The following is a 26233-nucleotide window of genomic DNA, read 5'->3' as shown; positions in this document are numbered from 1 at the left end:
GAAGTAAACTTCTCTCGTTGCTTCCTTGCTCTCGTTGTAAAGCCATGGCTGCTTCCTACGTCATCCTCCTCCTCGCCGCTCTCCTTGCTTTGGTTTCTTCCCCTTCCATGGCCCGCGATCCCGGTGCTCTCCAGGACTTGTGTGTTGCGGATAACACATCCAATGGTATTATACTAACAGCTTATCGATGTCCCTGTGATCGGGTTAATTATTATCATGGTTCGAGATGCTGATTCCTGCTTCGACTCATGCAGTGTTCGTCAACGGATTTGTCTGCAAGGATCCAAAGCTCGTCAAAGCCGAGGACTTCTTCTTCTCCGGTCTCGACAAGCCTCGCAACACCACCAACAAAGTCGGCTCCAACGTGACGCTCCTAAACGCGAACCGAATTCCCGGCCTCAACACCCTCGGCATCTCCATGGCCCGGGTGGACTACGCGCCGTTTGGCCTTAACCCTCCTCACATCCATCCCCGGGCGACGGAGATTCAGACGGTGTTGGAAGGCTCGCTCTACGTCGGATTCGTCACCTCCAACCCCGACAACAGGCTCGTCACCAAAGTGCTTCGCAAGGGTGATGTTTTTGTGTTCCCCCAAGGCCTCATCCACTTCCAGTTCAACTACGGCACCAACAAGGCCGTCGCACTCTCCGGTCTCAGCAGCCAAAACCCGGGGGTGATCACCATTGCCAATTCCGTCTTCGGCTCCAAACCGGCCATCTCGGATGATATCCTCGCTAAGGCCCTCGGGGTGGACAAGAAGATCGTAGACCGGATTCAGGCTCATTTCTAGGATTCCAAACTAGCTAGGGAACCGATGCTGCATGCTTTTCCTTATCATCATCATCATTCATTTTATTCATTCGTTTTATTTGATCGTTGTATGCATTTTCTCCCTTGTCAACGTTCTTGATGTTTCTAGATTGAATAATGTTAATGCTATTGTTGATTATCTCAATGAGTTCTCGGTAATTTTTTTAGTCTCTCTCTCTCTTCTGTCGCAAAACATGGTGCCGATTGTAATAAGTAATTGATGTGGCACATTTCTCCACCGTCCATGAGACAGCATACGGTGACCATGACAGGGCCAACAAAGGACCTACAAGTTGACATCATGCAACACCTCGGACCCGAACGAGACGATCACACTCCCTCGAGCTGTTCGGCACCGTATAAGTCAGCACCGAACACCGCGGAGTCATTCCAGAAAGCTCGGAACATTGCCGCACAGCGCGGGTCCATACATATCCATCGATGTTCCTCCGTAGGGTACAAGTCATCCTCCTGAAGAGTTGACAGCCATTAAATGATCATGTACAATCAACCCTCGTTCATAGGTCTAAAAGCCAACCCCCTGACCAAGGTCGAGAGGGACTTTGAGCACTCAACTCCTCCTAATTCCACTCGACACTAACTTAAACTTTGGAGGGGTCGAGTTAGGAAATCCCTCTCCTGACTTCGGCTTGTGTGTAAGAACTCAGTGATGAAAAAGCAGGCAACTCGCCAAAGGAGAAGACTACACTCGGGAGACGAGGCTCGAACCCAACCCAACCCGATGCCTACTTCTACTATCCAAGCATTTGCATGGGTGACTTTGCATATTCAGGATTGGACCAAGCTGTACTAACACCTCGGTTATGGCATTAAGGTTTCCCAATATTTTAGCACTAGAAGGAGAGTCCGATGTCACAAGAACACCCCCAACCGAGCAACCTGAGATAGCATCCTGGAGAAGAGCCACCCCCGACTCATCCGACCTTCGGGTTTGGAGGGCAGCGACTCATCCGAGCTCCCACTTCCTCCAAGCCTAGAAGGGAAATCATCGACTGCGACCCCGAGTTGCTATTGGCAGTTGTTCAATGATCCTGGGCTATCACCTCTCGAGACCACCATGGGGCAACTTGCTATCTCAGCCAATGTGTTCCTCAGCTTCACTCACAAAGTCCAAGCCTTAGCAGGGATGACAAAGACTATCATCCCCCAACATGCCTAGCAGTCGGTACTGCCTCAACCGTCGCCGCCATGGGACCCACCGACACTTATCACCGTGCCACGAGATTCATCTCCGGTCCCTCAATAACCTAGAGCAACGGATGTTAATTTGTCACCCAAGGAGCAATCGGGGAACCCGAGGCCAACACAAGAGCACAACGCCCTAGGCCTCCGACGCACCACCCCAAGCTACCCCGAGCCTGAACCCTATCATCTGACTTGATGGACTCTCTCATAGCTTAGTTGCGCTCGGTCAATCAATGTTTGGACAAGGTCCAAAGGGAGTTTCATAAGTCCAAAGAAGAGCTCCGGGAGGCCTCCTTGATAGGGTCTCCCTTTATCAAAGAAATCTAAGACAAACCGATACCACTGAACTTTCGCCTCCCTATGCTCGAGGCTTACAACGACAGCTCTCTCCTGGCAAAGCACATCATCGCCTTTCAGGCTCAGATGGCCCTATATAGTACTTCTGATATCCTGATGAGTCAGGTGTTTCCTACCACTCTTTGGGGTTCGACTCGGATGTGGTATAGCCGACTTAGGCCAACTTCGATCTCATCTTTCAACCAGCTTATAAGGGAATTCGAGTTCAATTTCTTGGCTAGTGCATGGCCAAAACCATTTGCAGCCAAGCTCCTCAGTCTGAGTTAGAAGGACGATGAACCCCTCTCTCACTTTGTCGCCCACTTCGCTGTTGAGATCCAAGGAGTTCCCGACATGCACCCCTCATTGATCATGCAAGCGTTCTTAATAGGCCTATGACCATCCAGTTTTTTCTAGTTATTAGTTGAGTGACCGGTGGTGACCGTCCCCGAGATGCTCCAATGTGCAAATCAGTACATAGTTGCAGAGGCCCTAGTGGCGGGAAAGCGCAAGGAACACAAGAGGCCTCGCATGGAGCAATTCCGAGGGTAGCCCTTAGGCCCACCTAGAAGAAGGCTCGACCGACACAAGTTGCTGCTCCTGAGGCCACCTCTTCCACCCTTGAGTTCATCCAGAATGGAGATCTTCCTCTAGGCCAGAGAGAAGGGGCTCCTAAGAGCACCCAACCCGATGAAAACTTCGCGTGAGCTTAGAGATCACTTCAAGAATTGCCAGTTTCGCCACAACTATGGTCGTTGTTGGGAAATCTTAGGTGTGACATTACATGTGCAGTGAAAGAATAAAAAACAAAATCCCCTATTCCCAAAGAGATATTCGTCGTCGTGCGAAGATTGGTGCGTAAAAATCCGTGAAACTTAAAACTACGTATCGAGTAGATTATGTTACCTAGGGAGATCGTATATCCTTGAATCATTGCAAATCTCTAGGAGAGGGTGAATGAGGTCAAGCGACCTCCTCTCTAGCGGTGATCCACACAGCAGAGCTGTGGCGACGCTCCTCAAAACTCTAGGCCTGTTCTGAGGTGGAGAGGGAGAGGAGAATATGAGAGGCAAGCAAAGGCTCGAGCCTATGAACCACTGAATTCCTCATATTTATAGAGGTCCCCTATCAAACCCTAATGGATCCTCCCCTATTGGGTATTAGATCTGCATCCAACTACCCAAGCCTCTTAGATTAGTGGATCTCTATCCAATAATCTCTTATGGGCTCTTATTGTATCTCATCCATAGGATCCAATAATTCAGGAGCTTATTGGATATCCAATAAGTCAGGGGCTCCAACGGATATCTCAAATCCGAATCTCTACTCATCGCAATGCCTACCATATGTGTGTGACCCTCTAGGCCCAATATCGAGCTGGTCGTGAATCATACCTGTCAGAACTCCTTCTGGCTTAGTGAATTATTATCTCCATAATAATTCACTCGACTCATCGATTGTGGACGTATTATGCCACTACGCCGTAGTCCTTATACGATACAGGAGAATCCAATCTATTGGACCTGTCTGTCCTTAATTATCGTGTACCTATAGTTCCTCATCATCTAATATCTCAAAGACCGTATACTAGGTATGATGCTATCAAACTCATACGGTTTCTACTTGAGTCTCACTCTAATCGGATTCTCCCGGAAAACTCTATCTCTCAATCTAAATGACCTTGGTTAGCACAGATCACACAAGTAGATGCACTAGCAAAACTCGTCTTGGGTGGGGAGGTCGAAAAGCTCCCCTTTTGAACCATTGCAACCGAGGATGTCGCCACAACCGAAGTGACTCCAAGATGGATGGAGGACATTCTCTGCTACAAAAAGGATGAGGGCATTTGAGGAGAGCATATCAGCGGCCATAATTTAGCCTTCAAAATCCTCATACAAGGCTACTACTGGCCGGCCATGCGGTAGGATGTCGTCGCCTATATGCAATGATGTATGTAATGACAGAAGCATGCTCCAGTGCAACATCAGCTCACGGTACCCCTGACCTCGATAGATTGCATGTGGCTATTTGCATAATGGGGAATGGATCTCCTCGGCCCCTTCCCTCTGGCTTCAAGACAACAAAGATTCTTTAATGTCAAAATGGATTATTTTACCAAATAGGTCGAGGCCGAGCCCTTAGCATCTATCATCCAAAGACAAGTCAAAGGCTTTATCTAGAAAAACATTATCACTCATTTTGGCATCCCAAAGGCCATCATCACGAACAATGGAGCCCAATTCAACAATACAAAATTTAAGGAGTTTTGCCAAAATTATGGAATTCAGCTTAGTAGAGCACCCCCAAACCAACGGCCATGCGGAGCGACCAACCAAACAATACTAGAAGGCCTAAAAAGAAAGGTCATCGAGGTGCACGACACATGGGTTGACAAACTCCGAAGCATCCTATATGCATCCCAGACACACAAAAGACTGCCATGGGAGAGTCACCCTTCAGTCTAGCATTCAGGATTGAGGCGATGCTCCCACTCGAGGTAGTTTTTCTAAGGGAGAGATTGTTGAATCTTGGATTTTGATAAAGAAATCAATTGAAGTTATAATCTAATGTACGTTTGAGTGACGCAGGACTAACTTCGATCATAGAAAGATAATTCAATTAAAACAAGAAGAATCAAATGTTGGGCCATAGTGGAACATGTTAGAAGATTGGACGTCGGGTTGAAGGACTGGTTGACGTGCTAGAAGGACTTCATGTCATTAGTTCAGGCATTGGACCAAAGGATCAGACATTACACTAAGGAGATCGGATGTTTCGGGAGGTCAACATGTCGATTGGGTAATACACCGAAGGAGAAGACGATGCGCCGAAAATTAGACGAAGCGTCGGATGAACCAATGACATGCCGGACAACATAGTATTCTAGTCTTGTAATCGTGTGTGTCTAGATCGAAGTAGTTTAGGTTTAATTGAGTCGGCTTCGGGGGGTAACCATGATAACTCAATTTGGGGCCTATTGGGTCTGATCTGGAGTTGAGTTGGGCTCATTGTGAGGCACATTCAGTAACCTACGGTTAGGTCAAGCAGTGGCACCGCCAAACCAGGCGGTGGAACTGCCCATAAGCTAGAAAAGTATGAAATGTATTTCTTTCGAAAGACCCGATGGTGGTACCATTAATGTTAGGCAATGGTACTGTTAGATTGGGCGGTGGTACCAGCCAGTGTTAATCTGGTAGGCAATGGTACCACTAGTTATCAATCTAGCAAACGATGGTACAGCCCAGTAATGACGATGGTATCGCCAGGACCCAAAAAACTTATGATGAAGCTTTTTTTAGCTCTATTTTTGAAGTTATTTGAGGCCTACAAATACCCCACACTTTCCTGCTTCCAAAAGCACAAAAAATGAACAAAAAAAGCTAATAATTTAGAGTTGAAAAAGTCTTAAAAAATATTAAGAGTCCTCCTCCTTATAGTTTTGTGATCTTTTTAAGAGAGTTGTGAGAGTTGTAAAGGTTATCTCCTGAGAAAAGAAAAAAGAGTTGTAAGAGGATAGTTTATTTTTGCCCATTGAAAGAATATCGTTAGTGAATGCCAATGGTCTCGACGAAAGAGGAATGAGAGTAGATGTATGTCGCAATGACTGAACTATTATAAACTTGGTTTGCATTTCTGTTATGCTTTTCTTTCTCATTACTAATTGCTTTAATTGCTTATTACTTTATGAATGTTTCAAGTTAAACTCTTTTCCGATATTATCTTTATTGAACGAAATTTTTGAATAGACATAATTTTTACGAAAGCATTAATTCACCCCCTCTTAGTACCAGAACGGTCTTAACAGAACTCAACCCGACTCGACGCCTACTTCTACTATCCAAGAATTCAAGTAGGTGACTTTATGCATCTAGAATTGGATTGAGCTATGCTGAAATCTCGACCACGACATAAAGGTTCTCCAACAATAATAACTCTCTGTTTGTACAATTACAACATTCTTACTTTATAAATCATTTAGGTTACTTCAAGATTCTCATTCAAAAAACTTATTTCACATTCATATGATATATCTAAAATTATAATTTGCTACTAATATCATAACGATTCTTAACGAGTTTATTTAAAAAATAAAAAAAGTATCATCGATGTGTATTTGATTAATGGATCATGTCTTACTGTTAGCGATAGTATTATTAAGGGCAGAGACCTTCGGTGGTCGCAAACCTAGTCACGAGCAAAAGCTACATACTCAGCGGAATCATCATGCAACGCGACAGTCTCGCGCTGTGTGTGGCGATAGCATTAACATCGCTGTAGCATCTATTGGATGCGGTTGACATTGATTGGACGTCGCAGGTTATGATTTTCAATTGTTGAGTAGTGGAAAAGGGAACGATGATGTCGACGAGCAGGTTGTATCGCTAGCGGTTGTGGGCGATGACTTCACCATGGGTGGTGATGTGGGTGGCACGGCGATGACCACAGGTGGCACGCGTCGATGCATAGTCAGCGAGACCTGGGTGCGACGGAACATGGCAGGGGCGGTTGAGAGAGGTTCTAGGGTTTGATTGTTGAGTATGGTTAATATACTTAGATTTCCCAAAATCTCGATGAAAAATATGCAACGTAAACTCCTTCAACAAATTGTTGAGCATTTATTGCTATGAGAACAAAAAAAATTTATCGAAATTTATTTAGCGGAAAAATCAAGCACATGACAAATAAATGAATGAAGAGTAAAGAACGAGGATAAGTAGCAGTATGCAGCATGCAGCAGATGTCTGGCTAGTTTGTGTTCCTAGAATTGTGCCTGGATCCGATGTACGGTCTTCTCGTCCACGTGAAATGCCTTAGCGAGGACATCGTCCGAGATGGCCGGTTTGGATCCGAAGACAGCATTGGCGATGGTGATCAGCCCGGGGTTTTGGCTGCTGAGAGCCGCAAGCGCGACGGCGTTCTTGGTGCCATGGTTGAATTGGAAGTGGATCAGGCCCTGGGGGAACACAAACACATCACCCTTGGTGAGCATTTTGGTGAAGAGCTTGTTGTCGGGGTTGGAGGTGACGAATCCGACGTAGAGCGAGCCTTCCAACACCGTCAGGATCTCCGTCGCCCGGGGATGGATGTGAGGAGGGTTAAGGCCAAACGGCGCGTAGTCCACCCGGGCCATGGAGATGCCGAGGGTGTTGAGGCCGGGAATTCGGTTCGCGTTTAGGAGCGTGACGTTGGAGCCGACTTTGTTGGTGGTGTTGCGAGGCTTGTCGAGACCGGAGAAGAAGAAGTCTTCGGCTTTGACGAGCTTTGGATCCTTGCAGGCTAATCCGTTCACAAACACTGCATAGGTCGAAACACCAATTATCATCTTCGATACATGATAATAATTAACCGCATCACAAGTACATTAGATAGGCCGTATACCATCGGATGTGTTGTCCGCGACACAAAAGTCTTGGAGGGCACTGGGATCCCCAGCCATGGCTGGAGAGGCAGCCAAAGCAAGGAGAGCAGAGAGGAGGAGGATGTAGGACGCAGCCATGTCTTTGATTTGTGCTACCGCGTAATGAGAGCAAGGAAGCAAGGAGAGAAGAGAAGCAATCTGTAATTTGATGGCAGAATAGAATGGCGCAGATGGATATATATGGAGATCGAAGGTGTGTGAGACTTGGCCACGCCGGAAGAGTTGACGCTTTCCCGTCGAAGAGGAAAGCATTCATAGCCGGCCTGAGCTAGAAGAAGTCAACTACGAGTGCTGTGTAACAACAACTACTATGTGTTTGATGAAGTCCATCATCTGCTTCACCACGTAACGTCCTCAATTAATTAGCTTCTCTTTGACCTTTTCCGTCATCAAGAGATGTATCTTCGTGGTCGTAAAGCAAAAGAATCAAACACGGATGAGGTTATGTAGCGGACTGCATCAAAGTTTTAATTGTTCTTCTTGGAGGCACATGAAAACGATGACTTGTTCGGTCAATCATTTGCCGGCGGATATCATTGATTGTTAGAGCTGCCATAAACCCTGACGCTTTCTTATTGCCAAGTCTCCCTTACCCGTCTCCTTATCTATATATATATGCATCTGCCCCCTCCTTGTTCTGCCACCAAGAAGTAAACTTCTCTCGTTGCTTCCTTGCTCTCGTTGTAAAGCCATGGCTGCTTCCTACGTCATCCTCCTCCTCGCCGCTCTCCTTGCTTTGGTTTCTTCCCCTTCCATGGCCCGCGATCCCGGTGCTCTCCAGGACTTGTGTGTTGCGGATAACACATCCAATGGTATTATACTAACAGCTTATCGATGTCCCTGTGATCGGGTTAATTATTATCATGGTTCGAGATGCTGATTCCTGCTTCGACTCATGCAGTGTTCGTCAACGGATTTGTCTGCAAGGATCCAAAGCTCGTCAAAGCCGAGGACTTCTTCTTCTCCGGTCTCGACAAGCCTCGCAACACCACCAACAAAGTCGGCTCCAACGTGACGCTCCTAAACGCGAACCGAATTCCCGGCCTCAACACCCTCGGCATCTCCATGGCCCGGGTGGACTACGCGCCGTTTGGCCTTAACCCTCCTCACATCCATCCCCGGGCGACGGAGATTCAGACGGTGTTGGAAGGCTCGCTCTACGTCGGATTCGTCACCTCCAACCCCGACAACAGGCTCGTCACCAAAGTGCTTCGCAAGGGTGATGTTTTTGTGTTCCCCCAAGGCCTCATCCACTTCCAGTTCAACTACGGCACCAACAAGGCCGTCGCACTCTCCGGTCTCAGCAGCCAAAACCCGGGGGTGATCACCATTGCCAATTCCGTCTTCGGCTCCAAACCGGCCATCTCGGATGATATCCTCGCTAAGGCCCTCGGGGTGGACAAGAAGATCGTAGACCGGATTCAGGCTCATTTCTAGGATTCCAAACTAGCTAGGGAACCGATGCTGCATGCTTTTCCTTATCATCATCATCATTCATTTTATTCATTCGTTTTATTTGATCGTTGTATGCATTTTCTCCCTTGTCAACGTTCTTGATGTTTCTAGATTGAATAATGTTAATGCTATTGTTGATTATCTCAATGAGTTCTCGGTAATTTTTTTAGTCTCTCTCTCTCTTCTGTCGCAAAACATGGTGCCGATTGTAATAAGTAATTGATGTGGCACATTTCTCCACCGTCCATGAGACAGCATACGGTGACCATGACAGGGCCAACAAAGGACCTACAAGTTGACACCGCGCAATACCTCGGACTCGAACGAGGCGATCACACTCCCTCGGGCTGTTCGGCACCATATAAGTCGGCGTCGAACACCACGAAGTCGTTCCGAAAAGCTCAGAATAGTTCCGCACAACACGGATCCGTACATATCCGTCGATGTTCGTCCGTAGGGTACAAGCCATCCTCTCAAGGAGTTGATAGCCATTAAAGGATTATGTACGATCAACCCTCGTTCGTAGGTCTAAAAGTCAACCCCGTAACCAAGGCCGAGAGAGACTTCGAGCACTCAACTCCCCCTAATTCTACTCAACACTAACTTAAACTTTGGAGGGGTCGAGTTAGAAAATCCCTCTCCCGACTTCGGCCTATGTGTAAGAACTTAGCGATAAAAAAGCAGGCAACTCGCCAAGGGAGAAGACTGCACTTGGGAGACAAGGCTCGAACCCAACCCAACCCGACGCCTACTTCTACTATCCAAGCATTTGCATGGGCGACTTTGTATATTTGGGATTGGACCGAGCTGTGTTAACACCTCAGTTATGACATAAAGGTTCCCCAATATTTTGGCGCTAGAAAGAGAGCCCGATGTCACAAGAACGCCCCCAGCCGAGCATCCCGAGAGAGCACCTTGGAGAAGAGCCACCTCCGACTCATTCGACCTTCGGGTTTGGATGACAGCTCCCACTTCCTCCAAGCCTAGAAGGGAATACCTCGGCTGTGACCCCGAGCCGCTAATGGCGGTTATTCAATGATCCTGGGCTATCACCTCCCGAGACCACTATGGGGCAACCTATTGTCTTAGCCGAGGTGTTCCTTAGCTTCACTCACAAAGTCCAAGCCTAAGCAGGGATGATGAAGACTATCATCCCCCTCATTCCCCAACATGCCTAGCAGTTGGTACTGCCTCAACTGTTGCCATCGTGGGACCCACCGACCCCTATCACCGTGCCATGAGAGCCATCTCTGGTCCCTCACCAACCTAGAGCAACGGATGTGAATCTATCACCCAAGGAGCAATCGGGAAACCCGAGACCAACAACAGAGCACAGCGCCCTAGGCCTCTAACGCACCATCCTGAGCTGGCCCGATCCTGACACCCTATCATCTGACTCGGTGGACTCTCTTGGAGCTCAGTTGCGCTTGGTCAATCGATGTTTGGACAAGGTCCAAAGGGAGTTTCATAAGTCCAAGAGCTCAGGGAGGGCTCCTCGATAGGGTCTCCCTTTATGAAAGAGATCCAAGACAAATCGATACCACTAAACTTCCGCCTCCCTACGCTCAAGGCTTACAATGGTAGCTCTGACCTGGCAGAGCATGTCACCACCGCCTTTCAGGCTCAGATGGCCCTATATAGTATTTCCGATGCCCTTATGCTCAGAGATTGCTTCAACTATTACCGGTTCCATCACAACTATAGTCATGACACCGAGGAGTGTCACGACCTAAAGAACTTGGTCGAGGAGCTCATTCGCAGGGGGCATCTCGGATGCTATATCAAGAAGCCACGAGAATCCTCCCCGCACCCCTCGGGACCTGTAGAAAGACATATTGACATCATCATCCGTGGTCCACTTCGGGAGGAGACATTGCATCGACATAAAAATCCTATACTCGAGCAACCGTGGAAAGGCATCCCAAGTAATGGGATGAGCCCGAGATCACCTTCCCAACGGGGGAAGTCGAGCACCCCGACCATGACGACACCCTGGTGATCTCGGTCATGATTACCAATGCCCGAGTCAAAAGGATAATGGTAGACACTAGGAGCTTAGCCAAAGTATTGTACCTCAATGCCTTCTAGAAGCTTTGCTTAGCTAGAAAATACCTAGCTCCTATGACCTCGACTCTCACCAGGTTCACTGGAGATTCTATCTCGCCCCTCGACACTACCACCTTATCGGTCACCATTGGGGAGGAGCCGAGGTCCAAGACTATGATGGTCACCTTCATAGTGGTCAGACTCCCTTTAGCATATAATGTCATCCTAGGCTGCCTGACCCTCAACAAGTTAAGAGCTGTCATCTCCACTTATCACCGGGCAATAAAGTTCCTAACTCGCATTGGGATTGGAGAAGGAGTGATCCTCGAGAGTCAAGGCAATGCTATCTGGTAGCTGTCATGCTATGTAAGAAGCTAAAACCCAAGCTGCCTATGTCCAACCCCCAAGACGTTGCCAAATTGCCACTTCGTCTTGAGCCAACCGAGTAGATACTAGATGTCCCCCTAGGCAAAAGTCGATCGGACAAAGTTCTGAAGGTCGGGTCTGAGCTCCTAGAAAAGGAACGCGTCCAACTCCTTGACTTATTGACAAAAAATGTCGATGTCTTCGCTTGGTCGCTAAAAGATAAGCTGGGAATTGATCCAAAAGTAGCACGACACCACCTGAATAATTACCCCCAAGTGCGGCCAGTGAACTAGAGGCCTTGAAAGTTTTCTCACAACTGACAGAAAGTGGTCAGTAATGAGGTTGATTGTGTATTGGAGGCATGGTTCATATTCGAGGCAAGGTATCCTCGATGACTATCCAATATAGTCCTCATAAAAAAAATATAATAGAAGCTAAAGGATATGCATTGACTACACTGATCTTAATTGTGCATGCCCGAAGGATTGCTACTCGCTCTTGAGGTTTGACCAATTGGTCGACGTAACCTCGGGGCATGAGCTCCTTACATTCATGGATGCCTTCTCGGGATACAACCAAATCAAAATGGCTCTTGAAGATCGAGAGCATATTGCCTTCATCACAAATCGAGGAGTATACTATTACAAGGTTATGCCCTTCGGGCTGAAGACTGCTAGAGCAACGTACCAAAGAATAGTTAACAAGATATTCAAGCACTAGATTGAGAGGAACATGGAGGTATACGTTGATGATATGATCATGAAAAGCAAGCTCGCTAGCACCCATCTGGCATATCTGGCTGAGACGTTCCAAACGCTTAGGAAGTTCAACATGCATCTCAACCTCGCCAAGTGCCCCTTTGGAGTTGATTATGGTAAGTTCCTCGGCTTCATCATTCACCAGAGGGGATAGCCCCAAAAAGGTTCGAGCTATAACTGATATGTTGCACCCCTGCTCGGCTAAGGAGGTGCAATGCCTTGTAGGAAGGCTAGCCACCCTTACCCGATTCCTATCCCGATTGGGAGACAAATGCCTTCCCTTCTTTCGAGCTTTAAGGCATCCCAAAGACTTCAAGTGGATTTCTGAATGTGAGGAAGCCTTCGGGAATCTCAAGGAATATCTCGCCTAGCTACCTCAGCTTGCCTCGGTCATCTTGGGCGAACCGCTTAGCCTCTACCTCGTGTCATCCGAACACGCAGTTAGTTCGGTCCTAGTCCGAGATGATGCAGGAACACAATGACCAATCTACTACACTAGCCACATCTTGAACGGGCCCGAGGGATGATACCAACCGATCGAGAAATTGGCATTAGCCCTAGCACAAGCGGCTAGAAACTGCACCCATATTTTGAAGCCCACACGATAAAGGTGGTGATCGATCAACCACTATGTCGGATTCTATCCAAGTTCGATGTATGAGGACAAGCTCGAAGAATTCGACATTCAATAGATCCCGAAGACTACCATCAAAGCCCAAACTATTTGCTTGGAAGTATCCTTACAAAGAATTATTTTCAAGATTCGGTGATCAATCGCTTGGAAAAGATAATTCTTTGCCTTTGGATCTTTCAATCTTTGTTCTTCCAACTTTATTTTTTTGTGTGTATCCATCAACATTGCCTCCGGTGCTTTAATTTTTACAATCTGCTAATACTCCTTTGATAGTATGTATTGTATGCTGAAGACAGTATGCTGATACCAAATGTTATGTAACATAGAAGTCTCTTAAAGAGGGAGGTGTAAGAACACAATTAGGATAAGTTTAGATCACATGACAGTGTCAAGGAATCAACAATTCTGCAAGTTCGATTGCCAAATGGCCTAACAATCAATAATGTTATGCATGCTCATTGCACAGTGTTTGGTGATAAAGACGGAGCCAAGAGAGAACTTTACTAGTTGGTGGTAGAACGAGGAGGAAGCAGATGGATGGATATCTACAGATAGAGAGACTTTTGGCAATAAGAAAGCGTTGAAACAGTAATGCTTTCCCATTCAACAGGAAGGCTTACAGTAGCTGTGAACGATCGATCAACAATATCCCGCCGGCATATGATTGATTGAACAAGTCATTGTTCGCATGTGCCGATAAGAACAAGTACAAGTTTGATGCAGTCACAACGTAACATTCTTTCTCTTTGGTGCTGCTATCAATAATTCCGCGTGCATATGATGTTACGTGGTGAAGCAGAGGATGGACTACGTCAAACATTCGATTCTTATTACTAGTATATATCACATGCGATTGACTCCTTCTTGCAGCTGCCGCCTATCATTTCCTGTTCAACGGGAAAGCGTCAACTCTTCCGATGTGATATATATACATGTATCCATCTGCTCATGCTATCTGCATCCAACGACAAAAGCTCTCGTGATCCTTTCCTCTCTTTACTTCCTTGCTCTCGTTACATAGCGGAACAATTCAAAGACATGGCTGCAGCCTACGCCCTCCTCCTCGCTGCTCTCCTTGCTTTGGCTTCTTCCCCAACCATGGCCCGTGATCCCGGTGCTCTCCAAGACCTGTGTGTCGCAGATAACACGTCCAATGGTATACTAACAGCTTATCTAATGTACCTGTGATCGGGTTGATTATTATCATGGATCGAGATGTTGATTCCTGCTTCGACCCATGCAGTGTTCGTCAACGGATTTGTCTGCAAGAATCCGAAGCTCGTCAAGGCCGAGGACTTCTTCTTCTCCGGTCTCGACGAGCCTCGCGACACCACCAACAAAGTCGGCTCCAACGTGACGCTCCTAAACGTGAACCGAATTCCCGGCCTCAACACCCTCGGCATCTCCATGGCCCGGGTGGACTACGCGCCGTTTGGCCTTAACCCTCCTCACATCCATCCCCGGGCGACGGAGATCCAAACGGTGTTGGAAGGCTCGCTCTACGTCGGCTTCGTCACCTCCAACCCCGACAACAGGCTCGTCACCAAAGTGCTTCGCAAGGGTGACGTGTTTGTGTTCCCCCAAGGCCTCATCCATTTCCAGTTCAACTACGGCACCAGCAAGGCCGTCGCACTCTCCGGTCTCAGCAGCCAAAATCCGGGGGTGATCACCATCGCCAATTCCGTCTTCGGGTCCAAACCAGCCATCTCGGATGATATCCTCGCTAAGGCCTTTCAGGTGGACAAGAAGATCATAGATCGGATTCAGGCTCATTTCTAGGAACCACAAACTAGCTAGAGAATTCTATTTGTTTGTCTTGTGTGCGTGTGTGTGTGTTGACCTTAATAATCAAACGTCACCTACTGCTTCATCCAACGACCGATATAACTGTGATGTGTGTAGATCATGACATCCGATGCCGAGTTCACTGTTCTTGGCATCGACAACTCAAACTTGGAAACCGGGATTTACCGAAGAGTCCATAACGGGTTCGCACGCCATATATCGCTGTGTTACAAAGGCGAAAGAGCGTTTTTTTCCCGCGCCAAACCGGAGCCAGGTGGTCGTTAACATCCTCGTTCTGTGAATGGCGATTGACGCCGTTGTGTAGACCGTCCGAGTTACGTCGCGATGGAAGGATGTGCGTCTAAATCGTGACTCGTAGCTTAAGTTGTCTCACAATCTGCGAAGTGAACCATTTCTCCTAAAAATAATTCCTAAATAATCGGTAAGCACGACTAACTCGGGTATAAATAGGGGCGGTTGTGAGTCTCCGATCCCATTCGTCTTCTCCGCCTACTTCTCCTCTTCGCCTCTCTTCCCTTCGCCGTCGCTCCGAACCCTAAACTTAGCGACCTTGGGATCTCCGGCAGGTGAGTATGAGGGAGATCCTGCACATACAGGGTGGCCAATGCGGTAACCAGATCGGTGCTAAGTTCTGGGAGGTGATCTGCGAGGAGCACGGCATCGACAGCACCGGTAATTGCACGGGCGACTCCGGCCTCCAGCTCGAGCGGATCAATGTATACTACAACGAGGCAAACGGCGGCCGGTACGTCCCCCGCGCCGTTCTTATTGATCTCGAGCCCGGCACCATGGACTCCATCAGATCCGGTCCCGTGGGCAAGATCTTTAGGCCCGACAACTTCGTCTTCGGCCAGTCCGGGGCCGGAAACAACTGGGCCAAAGGGCACTACACCGAGGGCGCCGAGCTCATCGATGCTGTCCTTGATGTCGTCCGCAAGGAGGCGGAGAACTGCGATTGCTTGCAAGGTACTTTCATTTTTGTACTTATATTTTGTTCGTAATGTTCGACATTTTTCTTTATTGCTTTGATATTTGTAAAGAGTAGAAATGAGACTAATTAGGTTTTCTATTTCTTGATTTTGAGAATTACTTTGGGAATTTATTACCTACGATTCAAGTTTGTTTACTGAAACTAAATGAATTTTCTTGGTTTCTTTCACAATCATGTAGCCATCTTGGTGCCGACAGGCTTTACCCTATTCAATCTTCTTTTCTTGCTCAAGTAGATTTTCCTGAAAGGAGAAGAGAGAAAAGAAAGTTTTAAGTATATTTGAAATAATATATGTCTTTGACATATTTGTAGTCTAATGTATTTTGTCTTAATAACATGTGCAAATAGATGTTTGTATCTATGAATCGTCAAGCATCTTTTTCCTTTTCATTTGTAACAAATTAGCCGAATCCAAGTAGTTGTGACCTTGTTGTTGTAGTGGTAGTATCTTATATCAAATTAGAAGAGCTAAAAATATTTTATTTTTGAGTCTGGAAATGCATCAAAGTAGTTGGATATCTGTTTGGATAGTAACCAAAGGAGAAGAGAATAGATAAGTGGAGAAAAAGGGAATAGAAGAGAAGGCAAGGGCAGAAGAGAAATTAAAAGAGAAAAAGTTAACTTGGTTTGGATCAGCAAAAAGAGAAGCTGTCACTTAATTTTCTTCCTTCCTCTCCAAATCTCTCCACTTCTGGAGAGAAGGGCAAAGGGATTCCGGATAAAAATTGGTTCTATCCATGTTTCTCCATCTTTCTACCAAGATTTGCTGCCAAATGAATGAAGTGTCTTATGTAATTTTGAAAATTTAGTTAATGTTTTACTGTGTTCCACCTGATTTGTTTATTGCTGCATGTAAAATTTCTGATTTTGTTCCCTTTTGGTCTGAAGGATTCCAAGTATGCCATTCTTTGGGAGGAGGAACGGGTTCCGGAATGGGCACCCTTCTTATCTCTAAGATCAGAGAGGAGTACCCAGACAGGATGATGCTAACATTCTCTGTTTTTCCATCACCTAAGGTATCAGATACCGTGGTGGAACCATACAATGCCACACTGTCCGTTCATCAACTTGTTGAGAATGCTGATGAATGTATGGTTCTGGACAACGAGGCACTCTATGACATCTGCTTTCGCACTCTGAAGCTTGCAACTCCTACTTGTAAGTAAACCCTATCAAGGAGAACAGCTCTTTCATTGTAATCAGATGCTATGACCGTCGACGTCCATCTTTAATACCATTTACTTACATTTCTGAATGTTTACATTCTTAACACGCACGTCTGCTGTTGCTTTTATTGTTGCACATACAAAAGCCTATTTGCTCTTTCCTCTGTTTTCTGTTCTGATCCATCTGGTAGATCTTTAGCATGGCTTCATTCATTTATTGATTTCTCTAACGTAATTTTAGCACATAACATAATCATGTTTAATTTTCTGAAATTCTTTAGGTTATTTCTTATCACAGTTAAGATCTTTACATCTATCTCACCTACCTTTATGGCCTGTGCATCTCTGTTCTATGACTGCTGCTTTCGTTTCTACTGTGGACAATGGAATTGCTACTTATGCTTTTCCATATTTCCTTTTTTTTCTTTCTAAATTATGCCTATATGCTTTTCCAAAGTTAAAGGGTTTTGATGTGTGGCAGCACTAGTAATGGTCACAAGAACTGTAACCTTTTCATTTAATCTTGGTTTCTCTTGTGCTAATCTTCAGTTCTTATTTATTTAATCTTTGCATTTCAGTTGGCGATCTTAATCATCTGATCTCTGCCACCATGAGCGGTGTGACATGCTGCCTTCGCTTCCCTGGCCAGCTTAATTCTGACCTCCGGAAGCTTGCGGTGAATCTTATTCCCTTCCCTCGCCTCCACTTCTTCATGGTAGGATTTGCACCATTGACATCACGAGGCTCCCAGCAGTACTGTGCCCTCACAGTTCCCGAGTTGACCCAACAAATGTGGGATGCCAAGAACATGATGTGTGCCGCCGACCCCCGCCATGGCAGGTACCTTACTGCCTCAGCCATGTTCCGAGGTAAGATGAGCACTAAGGAAGTCGATGAGCAGATGATAAATGTTCAGAATAAGAACTCATCCTACTTTGTCGAGTGGATTCCCAACAACGTCAAATCCAGCGTATGCGACAGTCCTCCCGAGGGGCTTAAGATGGCTTCCACTTTCATTGGCAACTCAACCTCCATCCAGGAGATGTTCAGGAGAGTGAGTGAGCAGTTCACGGCCATGTTCAGGCGGAAGGCTTTCTTGCACTGGTACACCGGCGAAGGCATGGATGAGATGGAATTTACAGAGGCCGAGAGTAACATGAATGATCTGGTTGCCGAGTACCAACAATACCAGGATGCAACAGCAGACGACGAGGAAGAGGAAGAGGCAGCTTGAGAGGGGTACTTGTGCCTGTTGATTTCTTCACGTTGCTACTTGTTAAACCTGTATGCTCCATGTGAAATCACGCTATCTGCATGTTGTTTATGATGCACATTGCCCTATCCAAAATTGTGTCGGTTGTTTTGTTAGTATCACTTTTTTTTTTTTTTTTTTCCTGTGATGAATTGAAGTTTTAGATTTTATAAATTATTTATACAATAAGATAAAAAGAGATTGATGAAAACATTCTTTATAATATAAAGAAGAGGATTAAATTGAAGAGGGATTGATGTCATCGGTTATCGTTTAAATTGAATGAAAAATTCTACAAGTCAATTCTTAATGTTGTGCTAATTAAGAAATAATACATATTAAAATAAGTACCGTTAAGATGGATTTATGGAGTACATAAAAAAATAAAATAAATTATTTTTTATTCATAAACATAATAAACATGTGATAAACAGACATAAAAAATACTATAATTAAAAGATTAAAGATAACTAATATTAATTGTGTTAGGAGAGATAGACCTAAAAACAGATTTTTATTAGAACCTATAAATAAAATTTTAAATACATCTATAGCTCAATTACGACAAAATAAAAGTATTTATTTATTGTTGTATATTTCTTTCTAAGTTCCAATCGCTTTTCCAATGTATGTATGTATCTATTATCTTCATGGATAACAAGTAGGAAACATAAACTTAGTGGAAAAAATTGCACACATTCAAACATTGTATAGATGAACAAATGATACATGATGATAACCCACTGGTATTCCAGTGTTCATCACCCACAAACACCAAATAGAAGACAATAATTTGTTATTCTATACAATTTAACAAGATTTCGATGGACAAGAATGACTTGTCACTGTATAAACTTCTGAAATCAGTTCAATTATTTGATTAGTTTATTGACGAACATACAACACCAACAACAATAATTATAAAAAAAAAAACATAATGTTTCAACTACTTGAGATTGATTGATTACACGAGTCTTTTGTCAAGTCATATCTTTAATTACTAAGAGTATTGTAATTTATTGAGAAGGTTAAGCACCAAAATTCTCACATCCGCCAGTGCTGTTTGCTGCCTGCACAATTTCTTAGTCTTCACTCCAACTTTCTCCTAACCAGTCCTTTGATGAAGTCAAAGCTGCATGCATCAAATAGGCAGGTAAAGACTCACAATTCTATATAATGACTATAAACAAATACAAGGATATATATATATATATATATATATATATATATAAAGTGAGAAAAGTAACTCAAATAGATGTATCAAATTTTAGTTGACTATCAGACAAGGCAAGCAAAGTAATGTTTAAATCATTTAAAAAACAATAGTTTTGTGATGTTAGCCATCAATGAGTTCTATAACTCATGTCTATGAAGAAATTTATGCGTCGATTGAGTTCGACTCCAAGTTTCAGCCAACCGAGTATGGCACCAACTTAAAACCAAAAATTTGGTTGGAGTTACATTGGCTAAGTTTCAAGTTAACAAGTTTTTAAATCATGCATCAAGATGATGAGAGATTCAATTCCTTCCACGGATTTGATGCTCAGATATCTTTCACAAAAAGAAACTCATAAACAACAGAAACACTTCACAATTGAGGGCAGGCATGCTGCCTCTTTAATTAGACATCATGTAGGATAACATAGTCTGTACCGTTTGTCAAAGATTTAAAGAGGACACAGACGATTGCTGCATCTGTACTCAGCATAAGCATAGAATGGTATTTATCATTTGTTAAAGATGTAAGATGACACAGAATATACCTATTGCCATCAGGATGGAGTTCATAACTCTTATCGTCCTCACCAACAGCTAATAAATATCCTGAGGATGTTAATCCCTGTGTAGAATGAGCCAAATTAGATAAGCTAGAACAGTTATTTCAGAATTTCACAATTGCAAAATTTACCTGAACTGTAACTATAATGCTTTCCTCAGGTTGTCCCTCTTGTTTTTCTTCTATGACAACCTTCTGACCACTGCATTTTTAAACATAAGAGCTTATCAGGCTATATGCAATGATACCAACAAAAGCATGTGAATGGAAAAGAAAGCAGATAAGAGGTTGTCGAAAATGTGTACACATAGAAAGACAAAGAAAAAAGAGAAAATCAATGCCAAGTTCTTCACCCATTAATTTCTTGTCTGCATTGTCATGCTAGTCAGGTAAGGGTTTATTTCATTAAGTGTGGAATGTCAATTATATAAGTGGACAACTTCAAGTGACTAATCTGGTTAAATATAATGTGTCTCCCTTCCGGAACATCACTTTGATGTAGCTAAGAGATCAAACACCCATTTCCTGTGAAACAAACAACAAAATGTAATGATTGCCATGTCATTGTTACTTGAAGATCGATTATCATGTGCAATGTGTTTTTCCTGTAGTTGGACATTTGCCATGTCTAACCATATAACTAGCCACTTATGTTAATTCTGTAATGAAAAAAAAGTTATTTAACACCAAACCTACAGAACTGAATATCAGATTGCTCAGTGAAACCACTCCTTGCAATTTGCAACTCACAAGTCACCTATCTAAGCACGTTTAGTTGAAGCAATAAAGCTCTCTGAAGGGTCTTTTGTAACAAGAAATTGTCTTGTGATCATGACAGAGCCTACTTAGTGGTAAGAGTGCTCCAAGCCAATAAAAACTGAGTTCCCTATACATTCCCTTGCTCCTACACTTATGTGACTTTCTCAATGAGATGAAACTTCTAGGATTTGTTCTGTCATCGCACTTCTGAAGCACTTGAAGTGTTTGCACTCCTTGCATTGAGTTAGCTACTGTGATTCACCTTCTCAATACCATAGAACTTTTGGAATGCAGGAAGTTTTTACCCCAACTTGGAGTAAGTTTCTAATAGTTTTGGTCGCCTCTGGGATTGTACCGTCTTCTTCATCAACCTTGCCGCCTACTCCACTGAGTAGCCCTCCCTTTAGTCCGATCTCCATATCGACTCCAAGTGTGCCTTTATTTGTGTTGCTTTGGGTCGCTCCCCCACTTGATCTCGCAATGTATCCACCAATGCATTCTCTCAAGCGAGATCATGCGATGACTCCTCGCCGCACACTCGATCCATTGAGCTTCGTGGAGTTGTTGTTTTTGAGGTACTTCTCCTAAACATGTGCGGTCTGTTGCACATGATTCTCCCTCTGGAGAACCGGGATCTATCCCTCCTTGATAACTGTCCCGTTGGAGCAACATCTCTCTACGCTTCTATCGTCTACATACAAGCCCATGTATGAGTACCGAATTCTTCGAGTTAGTAATTCCCCTCACCTCTGTGAGTTTTGCATAACTCTTTCGGTCGATGAGCAACTCATTCCACCTTGTATGGTCTCATTCTTTACCAAGCGCCTCGCTTGCCTTGAGCACCATCAAGTATCATTGTCAACGTCGAGCCGTAGCTCGAACTCAGCCATCCCAACCTTTGTGCACTCCGCATTCTTCCAAGCTTGCTTGTTCTCGTGGTGCCTCTGGCGCGAAGGGTTGGTCATTCCTCTGAATGTCAATCTCAGATGTCCGCTCCTCCGAGCGACTCTTTTTCCCTACATCTCCATGCCCGTTTTTCCCCCAAACGGTCGCGCGTGTGCTGATTACCCTCAACGCAGCCCCGCTAGGTCCCCCACATTTGCATGCCAAGTGTTTCTATGAGTGCTTGTCCCACTCTGATACCATCTGTCACGGACTTAGCTGGTTTTGCCTAAGTCGTGCGGCACCCTTGCGTGTCCGTCCGCAAAGGTCAGTCTCCCCGAAACCTCCCATGGTCCCTTAGGACCTACAAAAGAGAAAACGGGTTAGAGAAAGTGCCTCACTCGGGATCCACAAGCAAACATTCCAGAAAACACTTCATAGACAATGCAAATTACAAACAGACTTTACAAGCTCTGAATGGTTACACAATAAAGGATCAAAATGGTCCACTACAGACCGAATATCTCTCACAAGTGTCCACATGACACAATATTTATTTACAAGCCTAAGAATGTCATCAAACTTAACTAAAATAGGATTGTTAAGCCTTCAATCGTTCCTCTACATGCTGTGCAAAGCATGAACAAACAGAAAGACACGGACATACACAAGTATTACATCAAACATTCAGTTTAGAACTTTGTCCGTGACACCTTGGCGCCTAGCGCATTTTAAATCACTGAAAAGAATCATATGTAGGAATAATATGAATTCAAGAAGGATGGAATCTAGATTCTTAAACTTTTTTTGAAAAATAGAATAATAAGTTTAGTCAATTTCCAATCAGCGGGTAGGCTATTCAAATTTTGCAGTAAATGTTGGTCGTGCCTCATGATAACAAGTGATCATCTTGTTGATCTAGGTAAGCTATGGTAACAGGATCATGTCTAACTTCTGAATTTATATTATGCTATGATGGGAGAAAAACTTTGAGTATATTTCCAAGCTTAATCATCCAAGTAAAACATTTATGTAATCAAATCATTTCAAATTAATTATTAAGTAGATGGATACATTACACCTTGCAAGTTAAGTATATCCAATACAAGTTTATTGCACATATCTTCATAGAAAGAGAAGGAAGAAGAAAATGTACTGCATTAAACTTGCTTTAAAGAAATTATTGAGGAAAATCAGAGAAGTTTAAGAAAAAGTTAAAGTATTTACAAGTGCATGAATAAAAATAAAAGAATGATTTTGGAATTGTAATATACCTATGAAGCCATGTCTTATAGTACAGCTCCTCAAGAGACTGAAAGCCTGGCAAGAAAACAAAACCCGATACAGTTAAAAGTTTCTAAACATTGACTTACTAGCTGTTGTTATAAGAACAGGGCAAGGAACCACAAAAAAGAAGCCTCATTAAGCAGGGTGAAAAAACATATTGGCAATGATGTTGAAGCAAGATGCACTACAGAATCACCCCCGAGTTTGGAAGGTCAACCATCTATGACATGAAGCTAGCCATGGTAACCACTTTGGCTTCCAGCCAAAAAATTGTAATGCATCCAAAGGAGTTCTCACTCTATAACTGAACCTTCAAATTAAGCATGATGATATGAATTTCTGAGAAGAACTAAAAGCAGTAAATGGATGGCAGATATATGATTGAAAACAATTCTATGGGTTTCAACCAGTTTCAACCACAAATTCCTCAGGCTAAGCTAAGGGTTATGCGTTAAATTGGTGGTTATAGATTTAATACATGAAGTGCACAAGAGTTAAGAAGGGTCAAAATCATCCAATGGAAGTATTTAAACCCAGATAATCAGATGAAGAAAAAGAAAAAGCGTTAAAGCTAATTGGGTAACCAAGTTAATTCCATAATGTTAACCATAAATTCAACCCAGACCTTGTATAACCAAACCAAACAAGATTAGACAATATAGGGCATAGACCATAAAAAATTAGAATATGAACGACTATGAGTTATGTAACTATTTACAAATTGTATTTTAGCTATTTTAGCTACATACAACCCGAGTAAGCCAATCCATCTCTAATACAATCTAACTAAGCTTTGTGTTAAACTCTTTGGTTTTAACACGAAGGCAGTGACATGATTGACCTTAAACAGATACATACTTCAGATAAGGTGTAAAGAATCCTGATACAGAGGATGGATTAACATGGACCTGATCAAACTTAAATTTAAGCTCAAGGAACTTTTACAAGTTGATGAGCTCAGTCAAGTTCGAGCCGGATAGAGGTTTAAATAGAATTGGACTAGTCCGACCTAATTTTCCTCCATACAAATTAAGAAACTTATCTTGATATGACAATTAACCTGGTCTAATACAAATCCACCTATCCCTAACCAGTCAAATTCCAAGTTACCATCATTCTTCCAGAATCCTTGATCCCTTGTGGGTTAGAGCAAGTTCAGGTTGGGCCTACTAACACAGATCATCTGGAACTGACCAATTGTCATCATTAATAGTGAGATAAAAGAACAAAATGAAAGAATCATGTAGTAGTTTACCTTGATCTAGAAAAACCTCAAAGAGATTCTCAAATTTATTGAAAAATGATGCAAGTATATCCTCCCTCCTCAAGCAAAGTGAACCTGAGTTAATCTCTTGCAGTACTGCATTTAAACATGTAGTTGGCTTCTCATTATCCAAGTTCAATCCAATACCTATAAACATAGAATTATCCATTCATCAAGCCAAAGGGAAAAACTATCCGGTTACAAACAAAATGCTTAAGCTGTTGTCATCATCCAAATTTAAATCCTAAGCAGAAAACAGGTAAATCAAATTAGTCTGTTAAAGAGGAGAAAAGCATCAAAGTAAATTTTCAATCCATTAAAACTTCATCCATTATTGCTATATTCAGAAGGTCAGAGCAGTCAAAAGAAATAAAAAGTATTGGAAACCTACACCATCACATGGAAAAAAGAGACCTGTTTACCAGCACAAACATTGAAGTGCTTCGATCTGTAAGTTGAAGTGCAAAGGATTCCGCCAACTTTAAGACCATTTAGATAAAGATCATTTGGCCACTTTATTCTAATATCGAGCTGCGGTAATCCCTGAAATTATATTTTTTTCACAAACCAAACCATCACATATCGATCACATTTGGAACGATCTAAAAACGAGGCCCAAAGAGACTATAACAAGAAGGCACAGGGGACGAGTAATAATTAGGATGAAAGAGCTCACATTGGTTTGGCACAACTCCTTGATTGCCTCAGTCACCGCAAGAGACACAACATACTGCAACAGCGGCAGCTTTCGCCCATCTTCCATCTGCAACGTGAACGAGAACAGAAGGCAGCCCATGGGCGACTCCCACACATTCTTCGCCCGACCTTCAGAGCCAAATAACAACATATACGGTCTTTATCAGAAAGGAAAACTTCATCGCACCCCGAGAGAGGAAACCAAAAACCATATTTTTTTTTTCGATCGACACCTCTGCCTTTGATCTGGACATCCGTGACGCAGACTGTGCCGACCGGCAGCTCACCGAAGTTCCTATCCACGACTCATAAATCAGATATGAGGCTTCAAATCCAAGAAACGATTCAAGCAATGGGAATCAGAAGAAAAGACGGGATCTTTCCGTGTTCTCACTTTGAAACAAGGTCGTGGGTGGAGGGAAGCCTCGGGGACCAGATGAGTAGCCGCCCAAAGCGGCTTGCGGTGAGGGCGCCCATATAGAACTGAGGATCGAAAGTGGATTGGTACGCCTCGGAGCGGAGTAAAACCCTAACCTCCCCTGCTTCCTCGTCGAGGAGCTTTAGGGTGTCGCTCCTGGACTTGAGGAATCGAGCAAGGTCGTCCTCTTGCGGAGATTTGCCGGCCAGGACGAGGACCGTGGAGTTGCCGCAGCCGTCCATGGCACCACCACAATAGGACGAGAGCCGGGCGGCGGACAGGGGGAGGATCGGACGGCGGGGCGGAGGCGGGGAACGGAGGCCGAGGCGACAGAATGCGGCTGCAGCGGCCGTAGGGCGGAGTAGGGCCGAGGGCATCGGGTTCGGTCGCGTCGCGACGCGTCCGAGACTTTGAAGCGAACGAAGTGTGATAGGATCCGCGATGACACGTGGCAGCTTCACGGGTTACGACTTACGGTACGATATAAATATATATTAAAACTAAAATTAGAGGAATAAAAACAAAAATAACATATTTAGAGGGTTATATATGAAAAATTGCATATATACAGAGCCAGACGAGCAGAGCATTCCCCGTCCGGCCAACTCCATCGACCGCGTCCTCCACAGCCTCTGCGGCGGAGCCGATCCTTCTAATCCCGGCGGCGGCTTCGTCTTCGATCGTCCACGCTTTTCCGTGCGGCTGAGGGTTCGACGTAGTGAGCCAACACTAAGAGTTGGAAGCTGAGGAGAGCTCAACTCGGTTATCGTCAAGTGCTCTGCATCGGACGCAAGCATCTGCTTCCATGGGGTTATCTGCAAACGAAGGATGGTGACAGGCCACATTATGTTCAATCACAGGATCTCAAACATGAATTTGCTGAAACTGTGCATGACATAATCTAT

At 44.2% G+C, this 26233-nt stretch overlaps 6 protein-coding genes across 7 annotated transcripts; 4 read left to right on the top strand and 2 right to left on the bottom strand.

Annotated features, from left to right (window-relative positions):
- Nucleotides 1-12: 12 nt before the first annotated feature.
- Nucleotides 13-959, top strand: LOC135618345 (putative germin-like protein 2-1). The gene is made up of 2 exons (XM_065119229.1): nt 13-165; nt 255-959. Exons 1-2 carry the CDS (start codon nt 45-47, stop codon nt 788-790), a joined length of 657 nt encoding a protein of 218 aa, XP_064975301.1. The 5' UTR covers nt 13-44; the 3' UTR covers nt 791-959.
- A 6022-nt stretch (nt 960-6981) lies between these two features.
- On the bottom strand, nt 6982-7915 carry LOC135618298 (putative germin-like protein 2-1). The gene is made up of 2 exons (XM_065119178.1): nt 7732-7915; nt 6982-7647 (listed from the first exon to the last, which is right to left on the bottom strand). Exons 1-2 carry the CDS (start codon nt 7847-7849, stop codon nt 7112-7114), a joined length of 654 nt encoding a protein of 217 aa, XP_064975250.1. The 5' UTR covers nt 7850-7915; the 3' UTR covers nt 6982-7111.
- Nucleotides 7916-8427: 512 nt separating this feature from the next.
- Nucleotides 8428-9377, top strand: LOC103996411 (putative germin-like protein 2-1). The gene is made up of 2 exons (XM_009417335.3): nt 8428-8583; nt 8673-9377. The coding sequence occupies exons 1-2, from the start codon at nt 8463-8465 to the stop codon at nt 9206-9208; spliced, it is 657 nt and encodes a 218-aa protein (XP_009415610.2). The 5' UTR covers nt 8428-8462; the 3' UTR covers nt 9209-9377.
- A 4616-nt stretch (nt 9378-13993) lies between these two features.
- LOC103995616 (putative germin-like protein 2-1) lies at nt 13994-14899 on the top strand. The gene is made up of 2 exons (XM_009416239.3): nt 13994-14186; nt 14274-14899. Exons 1-2 carry the CDS (start codon nt 14069-14071, stop codon nt 14807-14809), a joined length of 654 nt encoding a protein of 217 aa, XP_009414514.2. The 5' UTR covers nt 13994-14068; the 3' UTR covers nt 14810-14899.
- A 400-nt stretch (nt 14900-15299) lies between these two features.
- On the top strand, nt 15300-18341 carry LOC135620299 (tubulin beta chain-like). Its single transcript, XM_065123155.1, has 3 exons — nt 15300-15802; nt 16716-16985; nt 17572-18341. The coding sequence occupies exons 1-3, from the start codon at nt 15409-15411 to the stop codon at nt 18225-18227; spliced, it is 1320 nt and encodes a 439-aa protein (XP_064979227.1). The 5' UTR covers nt 15300-15408; the 3' UTR covers nt 18228-18341.
- A 685-nt stretch (nt 18342-19026) lies between these two features.
- LOC135586607 (biotin--protein ligase 2-like) lies at nt 19027-25749 on the bottom strand. Of its 2 annotated transcripts, XM_065123153.1 has the most exons (9): nt 25305-25749; nt 25144-25205; nt 24891-25039; nt 24637-24757; nt 24206-24361; nt 22938-22983; nt 20155-20224; nt 20009-20085; nt 19027-19377 (listed from the first exon to the last, which is right to left on the bottom strand). In XM_065123153.1, exons 1-9 carry the CDS (start codon nt 25703-25705, stop codon nt 19335-19337), a joined length of 1125 nt encoding a protein of 374 aa, XP_064979225.1. In that variant the 5' UTR covers nt 25706-25749; the 3' UTR covers nt 19027-19334. The 2 variants fall into 2 exon arrangements, with proteins under 2 accessions (XP_064979225.1, XP_064979226.1); XM_065123154.1 differs by lacking the exons at nt 19027-19377; nt 20009-20085; nt 20155-20224 and adding an exon at nt 21549-22027 and having other exon boundaries at nt 25305-25742.
- Nucleotides 25750-26233: the final 484 nt, after the last annotated feature.

This window comes from Musa acuminata, chromosome BXJ2-8, assembly GCF_036884655.1.
Source record: "Musa acuminata AAA Group cultivar baxijiao chromosome BXJ2-8, Cavendish_Baxijiao_AAA, whole genome shotgun sequence".
Lineage (NCBI taxonomy): Eukaryota > Viridiplantae > Streptophyta > Magnoliopsida > Zingiberales > Musaceae > Musa > Musa acuminata.
Note: the sequence above shows the minus strand (reverse complement) of the source record. Positions and strands in the feature narration are given on the sequence as shown.